Source organism: Leptosomus discolor, unplaced genomic scaffold, assembly GCF_034619465.1.
Source record: "Leptosomus discolor isolate bLepDis1 unplaced genomic scaffold, bLepDis1.hap2 HAP2_SCAFFOLD_43, whole genome shotgun sequence".
Lineage (NCBI taxonomy): Eukaryota > Metazoa > Chordata > Aves > Leptosomiformes > Leptosomidae > Leptosomus > Leptosomus discolor.
This window is the reverse complement of record NW_028237934.1, coordinates 82,819-101,585: the sequence shown is the minus strand read 5'-3', so window position 1 is coordinate 101,585 and position 18,767 is coordinate 82,819. Positions and strand designations below refer to the sequence as shown.

Below are 18,767 nucleotides of genomic sequence, written 5' to 3'. Positions count from 1 at the left end.
GTTGAACATAGTGAGCACTGTGCAGTTTGTGAGCACATTTTGTGTTGCCTGCTTTCGTGAAAATTTGGGTGGTTATATTTAGGTTAAGGGATGTGAAAATGTAAATAAAATGGATTCCAAATATCTAGTGTTCATCTTCCCCGTGTATCAGCAGAAATAAACTAAAACCAGCCAGACTTCAAGCCTGACTGCAGGGTGATGCGTGCACAAGAAAATACTTTTGCTGGCAGAGAAAGCTTGGTGGAGCTGCCTAATCTAGGTGCCTATGTGGCAGATTTAAAAAACAGAACAAAACACAAACACAGTGAGAAACAGGTCACTTCTTCAACTGATCATCTCTTCTTTAGGCTCAGGGGGCTTTCTGTAGCCTGTTTGTTTGTCATGTTCTTCAGTTGCTTCCATAAATACCTTACTTGTTTTGTGGGAGCTTGAGTTGTTGAAAGAAAACCTTAGCAACATCTGATTCTTTCCAAGATAGCCTTCGGCTTTTTCAGAATGTCATTCTCTTGTGGAAACCACTAGCAATGTGATATTTTAATTTTATTAATAATCTGGTTTCTGTCAATAGTCATCTGTCTCGTAGTAAACCATTTAATTTCACTGGATGTTTGAATTCTGTAGTTTCTAAAGGTTGAGCGGTTTCATTTTTTTACTTGTAGTACCCTCGTGACCAGGGACTTGGTATTTTGATAGCAGAACATTGACGGCGAGAGGCCGAAGCTTATACATTTGACAATAAAATTGTGGAGATAAAATGGTGATGGAAAAGTAACAGTAGATCAGAGTGGCGTTGGCCAAAGACCCTTTAGTAAGAAGTTGGTTTAGGAGAAACCTTGGCGACTAAGATTGCAGCGTAATGCTTTTATTATCTGAAGATAGATAATTTGGTGTAGAAGGGTCAGGAGAAGCACAAGTAATGCTTCAAACTGAGTAGGGCAAAACTTTGGCCGTTTTTACAGCTGCTTTGCAGCAGCCATCAGTTGAAACTGGAAGCTTGGTCATGCAGTTGAATCTGCACCTTCCTCGAAGGTGGATGGCTGAGTTTTCAAATCCAGTAGCTTGCATTATTTTTCTTTTATGTTTTGTTAATAATCCTAGATGTTTCGTGGTGTGCAATAGTGAACAGGAGTTTCCTAGTGCGAGGGTTTGATGCGGCAGCCGTCACACGGCGTAAATGTTGCTTTCTGAAGCCGTCTGATTTCATTGGGCTTGTTTGGACAAAGGCACGGTGTGGCTATTTGTGAGTGCCTTTAGACTAGAAAGTCACTTAGAATTGTGGGGCAGGGGGAAGCAGAGGGGAAAGCCTGATGCGATTTATTTGCTGAGCTGAGGAGGGCTGGGGGGTGTTTTGGTTCGGGTTTTTTCTTCGGGAGGTCAACTCAGTGTGTTGTCCTCAAATGACTGAGTTCTTTGTTAGCCCTAATGGAGGTTTGAGCTGTTCTGGAGCTGAAAGTAGTTTACTGTTTCAGAGTATTTTGTGAGCTGCCTGTGGATGCTGCGATGAGTAACTAAAGAAGGGCAGGGGATTTTCTACCAGTTGTGTGTCCTGAAATGCTGCACACACTGAAGCTCTGCAGAGGAATTCTGCTGTTTCAGCTCCTCAAACCAGGGTACTGCTAGCACTAGAGGTAGTGTATTCATGTGAGGATTATGTTCTGGAGTTGTCTGTGTTAACAGAGACCTTGATCCCTGGCTATTGACCAGTAGCAGCCACAATAACAGGATGAATGTGTCCAAAATGTCACATTTAAATATTTTTGTTAGCTTGCCGTTGTTGTAGGAAATCATGTATTAGATCTATCTTTTTGTTTTAAGACAGTTTCTTAATAGTTGAGACATGATTAAAATTTCAAGGGGCAATCCTTCCGTTGGGTGCAAGGAAGTTTGTCAGGAGATGATCTGCCTGGTCTGGCTCCATAACATCGAGAACGTGGTTTTTCAAAAGTATAGAATGATCACAATTCCTATAAAATCAGTGTATGTCTGGCTGCCTCCAGGAGTTCCACCCTTAATCCTTTTTTCCTAGAAATACGCTACAAATGTTTTTAGTTAGAAACAAAAATTGGAGCCCTGCATTTTTCTAATGCATAATTGTCAAGGAGAGTTACTTATTTGTAGGAGAGAAGCAGCAGAACCCACGGTCTCATTTGTGAGTCGTGTATGGGCTTAAGTTTTTAGTTCTTCAGGATGGTAACTTTTAAGTGATTGCTGTTGTTCATGCAGTCATAACTTCAGGGTTTTGTCTCCCCCACAACTCCCCAGTTCATGTCCTGAACAGAGTTTTGTACCTCAAGACCTGAAAACCTCCTAATAGCAAGAGTCATCAAAAGGCTTGCCGTGTCAAACCACTGCCCTTTTAAGCAATATCTCTGTTGTTGGGTGCTTTTACTGGAGTTATTTGAGATTGGATTAAACTCTCGCCAGAGGATGATTCCTTCGCGTTGGCCTTTCCAGACCGTGTTCAGATTGAAAGCTGAGAATTGTGTGCAGAACCTTTGCAAAGGCTCTTGATTTTTTTCTTGCTTTTAATTCTACTCCTGCAAAGAAATTGTTTTCAGTGTTTATCGCCCATACAGACTGCCTGACTGCATTTGTGTCTGAGTGCCACGTATGCAGTTAGCAAATGATTTTAAAAAATTTAAAATATTTGAGCAATTCTTAATTTGGTATTTTAGATGTGGAATATAGAGCGAGGGATTGGATGACCTGTACAGGGTCGCGAGGGGTTTGAAGGGGGGTTCGTCCTCCTTTTCTTGCCTTTAGGTGCCTTAATCACAAGACCATCATTTAAGATAACAGTGTGCAGCAGTGCTTCTAAGAAACCCTCACCAGATCTGTGCCTTTGTGCTGTAACGCCGTGTGCAGATTTGTACAGCTAAACTGATGGGCAATAGACTGGAAACAGGCGCTGTAGAATTGCATTGAAAAGTCATCAAACCAAAGGTGTTATTAAAAGGTTGTATTTTGAGGGGAGCCAAAGATGTCTGTGTTCATCAGTTTCAGCTTGATTTCATTAAAGTTTATGCTTTTTTCATCATGTGTTAAGAACAACTTTGAGTATTCTGTACTGGTAAATGATTTCCAAGACTCACAGCATAGCATTTTGGTTTTTGAAGACTAAGGTTTTGACTGTGCTGTGTCTTGTAATGGTTTTGAACCGTATTCAGATACAAGTCTGCATACGTGCTGGTGCACTTCCACTTTCTGCAAGAACTGTTGGAAGGAGAGTCCCTGACACAGCTTAGCTCACACAGTTCCTTTCTTTTTTTTAAAAAAAAAAAAAAGCCAAACAAAGCCAAGCCAAACCCTGGACAGGGAAACTTGGCAGACAGTCATACTGGAAAATAATAAACAGGCCTCTGCCAGGAGTGTTTGAAGTTGTTACGTTTGTCTGGTCGGGACTCGTAGCTGCTTAGAAATCTCTGAATAGCAACAGAGCAGGCAGAGGAACAATTTTTCTACAGGCACAGGGTTGAAATGATTCTTATTTGGAAGTCTGCCTTTGTCATCAAAGAGCTAGAAATATAGTGGGTTTTTCTCTTAAAGGTGGTTTTTGTTTTGTTTTGTTTTCTGAAGAAATGAATATGAAGTTTGCTGGAGCATTCATTTTAGAAGAGGACAGTGCAGAAACACCCCGGTGACACTGCTGAATGAGTTTCTGACCAAAGCCACGACAAAATAAATAGCCTGACCTGTGGTTTTAGATCTCAAGGTCTTCTGGTGGTTTCGATGGCAATTCTTTTCTGCTTTTCCTAGAAATAAAGGAATTCTTTGTCTCTTAAAGGGCTAGAGCCCCAGGGATTTGAATGGCCAGCTTCTCTGTAGAGTTGCACAAGCCTTAGTCTTACTTTCCATCAATAGGAGGTTTTCAGGTGGTTGTCCCAGCCCCAGCCATCGCTATTAATACTATGCTGTGGCGGTCACCTGTGTGAGAAGTTCCTGTTGGTTTGTGCTTTGCTCTCAATGCACTTTGTGTTTATTTTACTTTTGATATACTCAAGTTAATTGGCCAGGACTTGCAATAATCAGTCAAGTGTTGGCCTTAACTATGCAAAATACTTTTAAAGCACAGATTTTTATTCCTGGTTACAGTCTGTTTATTTCAGTTGTCCCAAGTGTTGGAATGACCACTGGAAGAGTAAGTGTTGACTGAAGAGCAGTCTGATGGTTAGGGTGTGAGAGTTCAGATTTTGGTTTTTCCATCAATTTCTACTGAGGCTTTGGAAAATGCTTCTAATAACGATAAAAATGTCAAATGAAGTAAAGTCCTAATTTATAATTTGGCACAGTGCTGCACTGGTAATCTGATCTAAATGATTTGAATCTACTTTATAGCATTTTCCCTTCTTGGTCTAATTACAAATGAAAAATAGATCCTTTTCTTCATCGTCCTGAACTTTGCTCTCAACACTTCCAGGTTCTTTTGTTCTGGATGCCTGAACAAGTTTGTGTGTGTCAGTTCTTTCTTAAACTCATTGTTAGTAACCTCATCGTTATTGTTCAAAGGACTGAATGAAACCTTTCTCTCAAAAGGACCGGGAGCCAGGACAGCAAAATAATAAAACTGGCTAGAACAAAAGTGATGCCATTAGTACTGGAAATAAGATGCAAATACTTCCAAATCTGAAACACGAGAACGGGAATAGTTGTGTTCTGTGATACTGGTGTTCAGAGAGTTTTCCAGTCTCAAACTAGAGCCTCTAGTTAAGTAGTACTCTGACTGCTTTACAAAACTGAGTGCGTCCTGACAACCTTTTTATTTTGAGTGAGAGACAGTTGCAACTTTATAGTTCAACAGCCCCAAAACATTTTACTAGTTAGTGATCTTTGTGGACTGTGAGTTCACTGCAGCGATAACTCTCCAACCGACCTCAGGGACAAAAAACTTGGAGGTATGATTTGTCAGTGTACTTCTGAACTTGTACAACTTCTTGATCTGTCTCCTGACACTGGATGATTAGCATGAAGTTGTTGCACGGCTTCAGAAAGACAGCCTGTCTTTTCAGTTCTTGGAAATGTCAGTGATAGTTTCTGAGGAAGACTTAAGTGCTCTTTTGAGGTGTGTCTTCACTAAGCAATGAGCAGTAGGGCTGTTGCAAAGTGTATCACACCGTTGACGTTAACACCCTGCGTGCTTTCGGATCTGGTCACGTCCAGTGACTTTAGGAAAAGTCATAGCTTGGCGTTCAAGTGCATTCCTTACTCAAGCTTGTCATGACGGGGCACGTAAGCTGACATAATGTGCCGGTAAAAGCTCTTAGAGCATCTCACTACAAAAAGTAGAATATACCACTAGAGGCACATGGCTGAACAAAACCAGTGTGGAAGGTGCAGAATCACTGAATGGTGTTTTACAAGGTTCACCTGGGTCTTCAGATTTGGCTGTTAATCTTTGGAGTTCTCCATAGGGTAACCAGCTGCAAGGGTATCTAAACACACGGGTATAAAGCAAAGTCTGTTTTGAAAGAGATCGAGACAATCACTTCTCTGACAATGAACAGGAAAATATATTCAGTAGCTTCTAGTCCTCTCTTTTTTTCTTTTAGGGCTAGCTTCTACTATGCCAGTAGCTGTAGCATGGGAAAACAATGGTTTGGGCAGATTACCATGTGTGTATTCTGCCATCAGCGGAAAAAAAAAGACCTAATTAATGCTTATTTCTGTAAGCCCTTGGGTAAAAAGCAATAAAACCACTACAGAAAACCAACTAGTAGGGAATAAACTGGCTTCAAGTGTTTACTTTGTAATAGCTTCATCAAAAGTTATATTCATATGCATAAAATGCATAAAACTACCTCTCATGGCTAATCTATAGTGTTATCCCCAAGTTTTACCTGTTACTGTGATAAGGAGACTTTGTCCTGTTCACTTACAAAGTGTACAGTGTCCTGGGAGTTAAACGGATTGTATTTTGTTTAGTTTTATCCCCTCTCCATTGCACCTTCCTTTGGCAACTATTTAGTCCAGAAAGTCTCCAGTGTGCTTTATGGGTTTTGGTTTTTTCCAGATCTGTACTACCCCGGCTTTTGTACAGAAACCCTTAGTCCCCATGGACCTTTGAGTAACGCAGTGAGATGTCTGTGTTTTGTTTGGATGTTGTTATTTCAGGTGTCAGGTTGTACTGAGGAGCTTAATGAAGTCCTCTGGGTATCTTAAATGTGGGAAGTCCTCTGTTCTTTATTAAAGCTCTGTTATTAAATATGGAGCCTTTAAACAGATAACAGATAAAAAGCGAGGACTTACTTTGATCCGACTAAATGATGATGATGGTGGTTATTATTTTTTTTCTCAGTGCATTGGAAATGCAAGTTCTCTTCCATTCTTTAAGCAGTCCTGTTGCTTTTGATGATCCATTCCACTCAAAGGCTTAATACAGTAAGATTTGAAATATTTGTAGTGAACTTGTGTAGCTATTTGATTCCTTTTTCTGAACATGGTGATCAGTAGCCATAAATTTTCATAACCTGAATCAATGAAGTTCTGTTGGTGGAACTTTGTGTGCAGATTTGTGTAATACATGCTGTTCCTTGCCATCTTCAATTTAAGCAGGATTTTGTGTAAAGCCAAACTTCTTAGAGTAATAGCAGCAATCCCAGGGGACATAAAAGAAAGTATCTTGGGAACAGAGGTAGACCTGTGTTTTTGATTTTGTTTTCAAATGAGAACCAGTTCTGTAGTTGTAGTTGCCAGGAAACATTCAACACCAAAACCAAGTCAATCCAGTAACACACTGTCTGCTTGAGCTGTCAGAGAGCTTAAAACAATAGCTCTGAGGTATGAACTGACCCATTCTTAAAACTGTGCCAGTAGTGATCATAGAATGATGGAATCATTAGGCTGGAGTAGACCTCTAAGATCATCAAGTCCAACCGTTGACCTAACACCACCATGCGCACTAAACCATGTCTAGAAGCACTACATCAACACGTTTTTTGAACACCTCCAAGGCTGGTGACTCCACCACTTCCCTCGGCAGCCTGTCCCAATGCTGGATAACCCTTTCGGTAAAGAAATTTATCCTGATGTCCAATCTAAACCTCCCTGGCGCAACAGAGAAGAATCATTTTGGTTGGAAAAGACCTTTAAGATCATCAGGTCCAACCGTTATCCTAACACTACCAAGCCCGCCACTAAACCAGGACCCTGAGCACCACATGGGTACGTCCTTGAACACCTCCAGGGATGGTGACTCCACCACCTCCCTGGGCAGCCTGTTCTTATGTCTGACCACTCTTTCAGTAAAGAAAATTTTCCTCATGTCCAATCTAAACCTCCCCTGGCACAACTTGAGGCCATTTCCTCTTGTCCTATGGCTTGTCACTTGGGACAAGAGACCGACCCCACCTCACTCCAGCCTCCTTTCAGGCAGTTGCAGAGAGCAGTAAGGTCTCCCCTCAGCCTCCTCTTCTCCAGACTAAACCACCCCAGCTCCCTCAGCTGCTCCCCATCAGACCTGCTCTCCAGAGCCCTCACCAGCTTCGCTGCCCTTCTCTGGACACGCTCCAGCACCTCCGTGTCTGTCTTGTCCTGAGGGGCCCAAAACCGCACCCAGCATTCGAGGGGCGGCCTCACCAGTGCCCAGTACAGGGGCACGATCACCTCCCTGCTCCTGCTGGCCACACCATGGCTGACACAGGCCAGGATGCTGTTGGCCGCCTTGCCCACCTGGGCACACTGCCGGCTCACGTTCAGCCGCCTGTCGACCAGCACCCCCAGGTCCCTCTCTGCCGGGCAGCTTCCCAGCCACTCCTCCCCAGCCTGTAGCGCTGCTGGGGGTTGTTGTGGCCGAAGTGCAGGACCCGGCACTTGACCTTGTTGCAACTTGTGGAACTGGCCTTGGCCCAGCAATCCAGCCTGTCCAGATCCCTCTGTAGAGCTTCCCTGCCCTCCAGCAGATCGACGCTCCCACCCAGCGTGGTGTCATCTGCAAGCTCCCTGCGGGAGCACTCGATCCCCTCATCCAGCTCATCCATCAAGACGTGACACCAGAGCGGTCCCAATGCTGAGCCCTGGGGGACACCCCTTGTGACCGGCCGCCAGCTGGATTGAACTCCCTTCACCACCACTCTCTGTGCTTGGCCATCCAGCCAGTTTTTAGCCCAGCTTGGAGTGATGATCGGAAATGTCCGAGTACTTTAGTGTGTCACTGTTCATTGAGATAGAAAGTAGGACCATATCTATATACATCTTGCATTCTGAAAAATGTAGAGCCCAGACAGGCTGATAGAGTCAATAAAATGAGTAAAAGAACAGGTGTAGGTGGATATTAAACTAAACAGCTGCAAAGTCTTAGGTTTGGAATTGCTTTTTCTGAAGTAAGTATTGTAAAACTTTAGACTCACTGCTGTAATTATTGTCAATTCAGGATGCTTCAGTTGCAGGGCGTACACATGTTAATTGGTGATGTTTAATAATATTTATTGCCTTGAAGAAAAACTACCTTCACTTACCTTTTCTTTTGCTTCTTTGTTGTTGGGCTTAAGGTTAACTGGGATTGGATGGCTTGAACACTTGTCAGAATACCTTTGGGTAGAAACTGGAGTCAAATAAAAAAATCCGAAGCCAACTGAAAGACTAGACGAGGTCATAGGCTTTGAGCAGGGAGGTTGGACTAGATGGTCTCCAGAAGTTCCTTCCAACCTCGACTGTTCTGTCAATCTGTTCTGTGACAGAAGAACTGCATTTAATAAACCTGCCTTAACATAGGTTTATCCCAGTAATTTGTATTTCAGACTTTGTTCCTTGTTTTGTTGAAATTTTTTAATTAATTCTGTTTGTGATAAGTAGAGACACGGACAATTTAAAGTGTCAAAATCCAATGCGAATTTTATTATATTAGCAAGCGAACAAGAGCAAAGGCAGCGCTGGGCGGCCGGGGAGTCTGCGCTCCGCCAACGGCTCGCGCCTTCCCGCCTCGTGTAAGCACATTATATACAGTCTCATTTCCTGCATTCGCGATGTCGCAATCAGGTCGATACTCTGCGCATGTTCCTTCTGTTGCTGGGGGGTCTTTCTCTGCCTCCTGGTGGTCGTAAGGATGAAGGCTGAAGGTCTTCCTTGTTGCCCTGTGGGTGAACTTATGCAAGAATGTGATTACTCAACCCCCTCAGCTACGGGTCTTGTTTACTTTGCCGAATGTCCTTCGGTTGGGCTATCAAGCCTTGGGGGCACATAAATCTTCCATCCGTACCTTCCCATACAGGTTTAATGAACAAAACACAATATGCTACCTATTACAATCCCCCCTTTGTCTTTTGTCCATTATTTTGTTCATTGAACCGTTGTAGCTCTTGAGCACTCAAAATAAGGGTTTCTGCCAAATCGGGCTCATCGGATACCGATTCGTACTTCGCTCGAACAAGCATCAGGTGAGCGGCTTCTAAACGGTTCTTAACTATCGCGATAACTTTATTAAAAATACAAGGTCCAAATGCAAGCGTTAAAGTGAGCAGTATTAATGGTCCCGCCAATGTTGACAATAAAGTAGTAAGCCAAGGAGAATGGTTACACCATGATTCGTACCAACTTTGTTGGGATTCTCGCTCTCTCCTTCGTTGTTCCAACCCCTTTCTTAGCTCTGCCATTGTGTCCCGTACTATTCCGGTATGATCTGCATACACACAGCACTCTTCCTTTAAAGCTGCACACAATCCCCCTTGCTGCAAGAATAATAAATCCAAGCCGCGTCTATTCTGAAGCACCACTTCTGATAGTGATCTTAGTGATTTTTCCAATGCGTCTATCGATTTTTCTATTCTGCTCAAATCCTCATCCACTGCTACTCTAAGTGACTTAAATTCAGCTTGTTGATTAATAGAGAGGTCATCCCTGTGGTCGCTCCGGTTCCTCCAATTGTAAGGAGGGCGGCTATGGTCAGAGCTGTAAACGGTTCCCTCCTAGCAAGATGGTGCTCGGGGGTGGTTTGATAATTGTAGACAAACTCATTTGAGTGATATACAATTTTTGGAATTATTGCTACTTGTATGCAATAATCTTTGCTTTTATTAACATTTCGGAGGCTCAAGCAAGGTGTTACTCCGATGCTTGAGCACACCCATTTTGTGTTTGCCGCTGGTATTAACCAATCCGCAGGAGCTTCCTTTGTGAGTGAAATACTTACATTACACAAATGTTGTTTTGTGGGTGGAATTGTCCCAACGCACCGTCCTTTTCCCGTTACTTGTTCCAAGGTGAGACCTTGGACCTGATCCTTTCCTTTTTCTCCATAAACATTGTGCAGGGTTTGTCCCATTTACCTGCCTAGCCTTGGATGTAATTCCTACAGCCTCGTAAAAGGGCGGTTTAATGCTATAACATAGCCAGCAGGAGCTGGTTATTTGCGGGTTAGTCTTATTTAGTATTCGGTAGCTAGCTTGCATCACTTTCCATAGGGTATTTCCTTCTAAGTTTTCTTCTTCTGAGATAGTTATACCAGAGTGAGTATTATTACCAGTAAACTGGGTATCATTGCTAGTTTCAGTATCATTCGCGGGTCCCAGAGTTTGTTCATGTGTTAGCACGGGATTTGGTCCAATTGGTTCCGGATCATTTGGAATGGTCTCTTTTTTTATTAGTATCAGTCCTCCTCTATCAGTTCCTGGTTCCCAATAACGCATTCCCCAAGTTTTTCCCACAAACCATGTAGGGTTCTGGTCTTGAGAAATATTCATGTATACAAACTGGCAATTTCCAGACAATAGTATACCACCAGAACTATCACGCTGAGGGGGTGCACATCCCACTGGTCCCCATGTTACTGTAATAAACTTGTCATTCCCTCCCCCGGGAGCCCAGTCCGATGCTATGGTTTCACAACCCCAGTATGTGCAATAATAATGTCCTGGTGAATTACAATAGGTCCTTCCTGGATTTGAACTAGGGCAAAAATAAAACCCTTTCAGGTTTAAGCATGGTTGTATTGGCACGAGTTGGCACAATGTGGGAGTAAAACTGGGAGGTCCAGAGACTATTTTTGTCTGTACTACAGCTTGGTCTTCCCATCTAAACAGGGTCCATTTAAAAGGTTCGTGCGCGTACGGCTCACAAACAGGGATGCATAATACTACCCAGATTGCCCCTATAAATACGTATCGGGAAAAGTGGTGGTTTTTGTAATATACCAATTGCTTATTCCTACCCCGATTTGATACCCGTCCCTGATTTTTGTCGTTTGCACTCCAGGGCTTCGCCTTTTCGCTACCATCCTTGAGGCAGGATCTCAAGCACTGCTTTACGGTCCCAATCGTTGGGTTCATTCCTCCATAGTCTTTTACTCCTCTGCCTCGCTCGTCGACTCGGTTGCTTCGAGCCACGAGGGGTACCGTCTTCTCGGCAGCAGAGGAATTCTTCAGGAGGACTCGTGCTTATTTTAGCCACTTGCCTCAGGATGTATGAACTCCAGTTGGTATCTTTAACTTGGGGTGCGTTGCACTTCACCCCTTTCAGGAACTTCCGGCACTGCCCTCTTACTATTTCAGCGACAAAAGGAATTGGTTCATTCGAATGGTAACAATAATTTTTGGGCCGAATTCCTTTAGCAAATATCTCCCACCATTCCTCTGATTCAAGAATAATCTCTCCCTGTGATTCTTTTAATTTTAATGCCAATTCTGTGAGTTCCCTTTCCCACTCCCAGCAGATCCGGCAGACACTCTTTGGGGTCTTCCGTTTCGGCAATGGGCCCACCACCGTTCCCGACACACCTTACACACAAAGCACACGAATGGGTAACAGTTAATATACCACACTTGATTTCAGCATCTACATGCCCATCTTCAGTCAGAATTGGATTCTCACTATATTCAATTTTAAAGGTGTTCATTCAGGTCCTTTGAAATTTTATTTTTAGGTCCCCGGGTACACTGGTCACTTGCCACTGTTGATTCTTTACGGGTCCTTTGATTCGGCTGGCGTGAGTCCACCCTCTTTCAGCTGTTCGTATGGAGGTTTCTGTAGTAAGTAAACCAGGATATCCCACTATGGGGTTAGTAAGGTCTCTTTACTTTCAGGTCCCAGCTGGCTGAGTAAAATATACGGATTTGCCACAACTGGGAACCTTGCAAGTGTTCTTTTGTTAATTTCCCGTAGGTCATGGACTAATCTATAGGACCGATCAGTTTTCTTTACGGGTAAGATGGGTGTATTGAAGGGAGACATGCATGGTTCCAGTAGCCTTGGTTTAATTAATCTTTCAATCTCTGGTTTCAACCCCATCCTGCCTTCTTGTGAGATTGGGTATTGTTTTATTTTTATTGGAATTTCCGGATCCTTGATAGTTACAGTGAAGGGTGGGATATCTAATTTGCCCACTGTCTCCGGAGTGTACCAAACCTCGGGGTTAATTTTTACTTCATCCTCACTCCTAAGGGGACATAATTTTACTTGCAACTCATTATTTTTAACTTCCAAATTAATGCCCAGTGTGATGATCATATCTCGTCCCAATAGGTTATAATCTGCTTCTGGGACCAACAATAGGGATCCCACCCCAAATTTAGATTCCATTTCAAAAAGAACGTCTTTTATTACTGGAACCCCGAAAGGCTCTCCTTTTGCTCCAATGACTTGCATTGTCTCCGGGGACAAGTGACATCCCCGGGGTAATTCTTGTACTGTGGACCTTTCGGCCCCGGAGTCCACAAGGAACTCGATTTCCTGTTGCTGGGGACTTACTTTAATTTTTATCAAGGGCTCGGTCTTACGTCTAGCCCCCAGCAAATAGAGCCCCTGACACCCCTAATCCTCCTTGAATATTTTCTCATCCTGCAGCCGCTTTCTGCATTCCCTTCTCATATGACCCTTCCTCCCACAATAATAACACCCTACGTCCTTTCTCCTTGTTCCTTCCACCCCGGGTCTTGGGTCCGTTTTGTGAGTCGATCTAATCCCACCTCCACGTTGTCCTTCCCGAGCCACTGCTACCATCACCTTTGCCTGCTTCTTAAACCTCTCGTCTTTCCTTCTGACAAACACCTTCTGTGCCTCCCTCAACAGCCTGTCCAAACCTCTGTTCTGCCAATCATCTGTCTTCTCAATTTTTCTTTTACTATCTTCCCATGCGTTTGCTACAAATTGCATTTTCAGCAGGGCCTGCCCCTCCTGAGTGTCTACATTCAGACTGGAATGCATTTGGAGACTCTTTCGTAGTCTCTCTAACCATTTAGTGGGCGACTCATCTGCTTCTTGATATTCCTTGAAAGCTTTATTAATTCTTCCTCTCTATTCTTCCTCCCTCGGTAGCCACCCCCCTTTTCTTTTAAAGGGTATAAATTTACCCTAGTGTCGGCCACCATCCACAGACTGGCATATTCACTTTCTTCCAAATTAAATGGTTCCTTTGAGTTAACATAAATGTTTAGCGCCTGACATATCCAATCCTCAAATGATCCAAAACCAGGCCAATACAGATGGTCTCCTTGAATCTGTTTTCCGCCCCAGACCTCTATGCAATAATGGATCATTTTTACCTTATCCTTTCCCTGCCTAGAGGGAAAGTTATCCCAGTGTTTCAACATCAGCCCTAGGGGACTATCGGGCGGTATTTGGGGCAATTTCACATGGGGCCCCTCTCCCATGGGCTCAAAGGGCTTGCTTTTCCTTTGTCCCATCTTCTGAGGCACTCACACACACACACCAACCGCTCCCCTCGTTTGGGGCTCGCTCCCTCGCGGGCTACGAGAAACGCACTACTAGAGGGTCCGCACTCACTTCGCCCTGGCAGGACGTCTCATACACCGTGCCCCAGGATACCCAACCCAAACCGAACGGATTCCCGGCCTATACTCACGCGTCCTGCGTCTTCGTTCGGAGCTTCGTGCACAAAGATTACAGGGTTACCGGTTCTCCTTTGCTCAGTGTTCAATTTAGGTTCGTCGGTCGAGACAGAAGCGACCTGAGGGCTGCAGGGGCCGCCGGATGGCGGGGCGCCTCCCCAATGCAGCTGCAGGCCACAATCTAGTCGTGATCCGAGTCACGGCACCAAATTGTGATAGGTAGAGACACGGACAATTTAAAGTGTCAAAATCCAATGCGAATTTTATTATATTAGCAAGCGAACAAGAGCAAAGGCAGCGCTGGGCGGCCGGGGAGTCTGCGCTCCGCCAACGGCTCGCGCCTTCCCGCCTCGTGTAAGCACATTATATACAGTCTCATTTCCTGCATTCGCGATGTCGCAATCAGGTCGATACTCTGCGCATGTTCCTTCTGTTGCTGGGGGGTCTTTCTCTGCCTCCTGGTGATCGTAAGGATGAAGGCTGAAGGTCTTCCTCGTTGCCCTGTGGGTGGACTTATGCAAGAATGTGATTACTCAACCCCCTCAGCTGCGGGTCCTGTTTACTTTGCCGGATGTCCTTCGGTTGGGCTATCAAGCCTTGCGGGCACAGAAATCTTCCATCCATACCTTCCCATACAGGTTTAATGAACAAAGCACAATATGTTACTTATTACACCAGGAGGTGCCTTAAGGATCCTGCCTAGAGAAGCTGCCTCAGATTGCTTTGCATCATGCTGTAGTTCCCAATTTCATCTTTCCTTTCTCTTACTGTAGCTTCTCCTCGATGACAATACACTCCTTTTATACGTTGAAAACTGTGGGAGGAATGTTTGTGGAGTTAATAGGGAATGTTATGGGTTGAATTTTCAGAAGAAATAGTCTGTCTGGGTGCAGACTCCTACATGAGAAATAACTAGTGCTAGTTTTGGCGAGAGTGCTCCTCACAGTCAGAGAGAGAAAAACTGGTGTTCAACGTCGCTAAGAGAGGGCATTTCCAATGAAGCAATCCGTGATCAGCGTAAAAGGGAACTTAAGTGACGACCAGTTCCTCGCTTAGCTTCTCCATCAGCTGTAATTCAGATCCAAAAGAGCTGAACTCCAAGTGCAGTTTGATCATAACAGAATATTGACACCAGGAATCATGGGATAACTGGCGGATAAATTCATATTTGTGTTATTTTCCCAGGTTTTCCTTGTACCTTGTCATGTCGCCTCACTAACACGTCCTCGGTACCCGTGACCTTCAACCTTCGCATTCCTGGGGATGGCTCAGGAGAGCCCAGTGTCAGCAGTTTTGTTCAAGTGGTGGACAACACTCGGTCATCCTGGAGAAGAGGAGCCCAAAGTCACGTCAAGCCGACGGAATTTACCATAACGCCCTGCAGAGGGACCCTCCGTTCCCAGGGACACCTGGATATCCAGGTAGGGGAAGAGTCCGGCCGTACGTGCTTCAGCAGGTGGAGCTGAAGCTTCATGGGTGTATGGGAGGGCTTTGGTGATGCTGGCTTGGAGCATAACACGCGTGATATCCCTGCAGTAGCGTTGGGCTTTTGTTAGCTGGGTTACTGTGGGGCTTTTCTGAAGGAGAAACGTTTTGTTTCCAAAATCATAAGCTGAAGACCGTGCACCCTGTGATCAAGTACAGAAGCCATTCATGTGTTTGAGAGCTGCTTGGAGCAATTTCTTTGATTTAGAGTGGGCAGAGGAAGGATGAGGACAGAAGGTGGCTGTTAAAAAAAAGAGATGTCATTGTATAAAGCAGTTTGCTTTTCTTCCCGGTCTTATTTCTCCTCTCCTGTTGTGCAGAATGAGTTGTGTTCACTGCGGCGATCTCCAACGGGGACTACAAAAGCTCTGGCAGCCATGAGTGGCACATTTTCTGTGTTTTCCTGCTGTTTGTGGACTTTTGCTGGGCCCCATTTTGCCCTCTGCTTCCCGCTGTAAAGCTGAACTCATTCTGTTGAAGTCAACAGATTTCCTCTGGTTTTTTGCTGTTGGAGTTGAGATTAAAAACTCATCCCTTGATTTTAATACGGTGGTGGGTAGAGCGTTAGTCTAACTGTGCTTTAATTTGGCTTGCATGTGTCCTGCTAACTGCAAGGTGTATTTAACACAGAAGATGTTGTCAGAAGCCTTTTGTTCCTCCCAGAGGCAGTGTTCTACCCGTGGGCCAGCAGCAGAATTAAGGCAAAATTGTCCCTTTCCTTACCATGGAACGAGAACCGGAGGGCACCACCCTTGGATAATGGCTTTTGGGAGTCATGAAGTGTTTGATGCTCTTCTCTTCCACCAGGTCACCCTGTGTTCCAACACCGTGAGGAGCTACGAGCTGGCACTGGTGGTGGACGTGGATGGTGTGGGCAAGGAAGTGTCGGCGCTGCTCCTCACAGCCAGGTATCAGCGCTTTCCTTGCAGCTCCTCGTCTCTCCTTGTGCATCCATCACCAGCACGTTGCCTCGCACCTGGTTTGTTGGCTCCAGCTCCAAATGAGAAGTGTTGCTCAATGAGCGAGTTCTGCCCAGCTGGGTACGAGAACAGCAGGGCTTTGAAAGCAGCCCGTGTGGAGAAGCACCTGTGCTCAGCGGACAGGCACGGCCCTGAGCCTTTTTTGAGAGGGAACAGTAATTATACTCATTATTGGCCTTGGTTTTGGTGCTTGAGGTGTAACAAATTTCCAAAGGGCCACCTCTCCTCCCTGCAAGTGGTGGGCTTGTGCTGGGCTGCGACCGAAATACAACATTTGTTTGGGACGCAGCGAGCAGCCTGCTGAAAGTTGGTGTCTGGTTCGGTTGGTGAAGACACATGCAAATGGGAAAGGAGCTTATGGCAGGACTGGTGAGGGAAAAATAAAGGCAAGATCTTATGAAGGGGAAAGCAGTCCTTGATGTGGAAGGTGAGTGAGCTCAGGTTTCTTTTGAGCATCAATGTTCTCAGACTTCAGCCAGAAGTTGTTCTTGTTGCAGCCAGACTCAGTCCTGTTGGGCTGCAGTGGGTGTCAGTTTAATGACAAGAGGGGTGCAGTTCCCTGGTGCTGTTCCCTCGCCCAGGCAGAGTCATCCAGTCAGCGCCTGGGCTGCAGTTTTGTAGAACAAGAGCAAGTGGGCACAGACAGCGCACGGACCCGTGGGGGCGAAGGGCCAAGGTAGCTGTAGGAGCTGGGAGAGGATGATCACCCGCTGCATGAGGCAGGTGGTGGCCTGTGCCCTCCATCGCTGGGGCAAATGGCTGAGTTTTCAGGCAGGGCAACAGTGGTGTGGGAGAGGAGGGAGTCTTTTTACTGGAGTCTTGTGTCCTTGAGTCTTGGCGAGGCCTGGTCCTCGGTGGGAAGGCTTCTCCAGAGGTCGTGCCTTGCTGGGACCCTTGGGAGGGTCCTTGCAAGCCTCCTAGGGCAGAGGAGGGGCAGAGCTGGTGGGACAGCTGTGGGACAGGGCACCGTGCTCTGCCTGGGCCCTTGGCAGCCTCTGTGATGCTGAGTCTCAGGGTTTGCCCCTCCTTTACAAGAGGTTGTTGAGTAAAACGAAGTCAAAGGTGATTTATCACTGTAGGGGTATTAAAGGTCTATTTGACAGTGACAAATGTGTTAGGCTCCGTTTCACGCTATCTGGGGAGTGAACATTCTACATTCTCTCAGTGTGCCCAATTCCCTTTCGGCCATCTCTTTGCCTAGATGCGTGGTGCCTCTGCTGCGAGCGCTCATCCCCGTCGTGCCGTTTGAACAGTGCCTACTGAAAGTCCCTTGCCAGCAGACGCTGACCCTTGTGAACGACAGCGATCTTCCAGGCTGCTACAGGGTTCTTCCTCAGGTTTGGCATCGCGTCCGCCTCCTGCCCTCAAAGGTTATCAAGGGGTTTATTAAGGAAAAAAAGTGGTTTGGATAAGACCTTGCTAGTTTATATTCAAACCTAAAGGTTTGCTGAGAACAGGAACCTACCTGAGTATAATCTTTAGGAAGCAGTTAAATAGGAGCCTACCTGAATATAAACTTCAGGAAGCAGTTGATATTCTGGTCTTTGGGATGCTTTCATGCAGGAGAACTTAGAGGGTTGTGAAAAGCTGCTGCAAGGAGGCTGCCAGCACAGGAGTGGGTGGTTGTGGATGCAGCAGCTTTTGAACGCCCTGAGGGTGCTAAGCCCATGCAAGTCTTGCATGTTGTGTTGGGCTGTGCCTTTCTGCGTTTCTCCTAGGGATTTTTAAAAATGTGTGTGAGTTGCCAATGTGGTAGATGTTAAGGAGTCTAAAGTTTCCTCAGAAGTCCCTCTGAAGTTGCATTTGCTTCTGTCCCTTGCAGAAACGCAAGGAGGACGCTGCTGTGCGGTACTGCAGCCCTGTGCCGTGTGGGATCATCCAGCCTCACAGCTCGGTGGAGGTCCCGTTCACACTGGAAGCCCAGGTGATGGGGAAGCAGGACACCATCGCTCGTATCGCGGTGTTTGGGAGTGAAGGATCCCCACTGGTGAGTGCGAGGGGAAAAGTGTGCCTTTGTGTGACTCATCTTGGTGGGGCATGAAGTGCAGAGGGCTTCTTCCAGGGAAAACAAGAACTTGATATGGCTGGTGTGGGTGAGAGGAGGAGGGATTCATGGCGTAAGCAACAGCTAATGCCTAGAGAAGAGGAAGGATGGTGTCCTCTTCGGTGGTGATCTAAGTGTCCGACACAGCATGTAATGGTGGATATGGGAGATGCCATAAGAAGCCCAGTGTGAAACCCAGCACAGTCCCTGGGTCTCGTACTCTGCTGTGTCATTAGATGAAGAGCGACTGCTGCTTCGTTGGGGCTTTTGTTCAGGAGCACCCAGGGACCTCCCCGAACGCCGCTAAAGCAAGCGCTGTGTAAGAAACCATGCTGAGGGGATGTTTTGTGCAAGGCTGGATTTGAGCTTTCCTGAAGGTAACAGTGTGGGAGAGATGTGAAGAAGGCAGCGTGGGGAACAGGGTTTCTTTATCCTCTGGTAACGGGAGCTTGTGACTTTCAGATGGGATCACTCCAGTTTCCACAC

The 18,767-nt window shown here is 45.6% G+C and overlaps 1 protein-coding gene across 1 annotated transcript in view; it reads right to left on the bottom strand.

Annotated features, from left to right (window-relative positions):
- Nucleotides 1–15,286, bottom strand: part of LOC147412353 (uncharacterized) — a 79,046-nt gene extending 63,760 nt beyond the window's left edge. The window contains exons 1-2 of the mRNA XM_086481442.1: nt 15,142–15,286; nt 10,451–11,077 (exon numbers count right to left, since the gene is read on the bottom strand). Of these exons, the coding sequence (XP_086337568.1) occupies nt 10,451–11,077; nt 15,142–15,286 (772 nt within the window). The remainder of the gene's footprint in view (nt 1–10,450; nt 11,078–15,141) is intronic.
- Between the last annotated feature and the right edge of the window lie 3,481 nt (nt 15,287–18,767).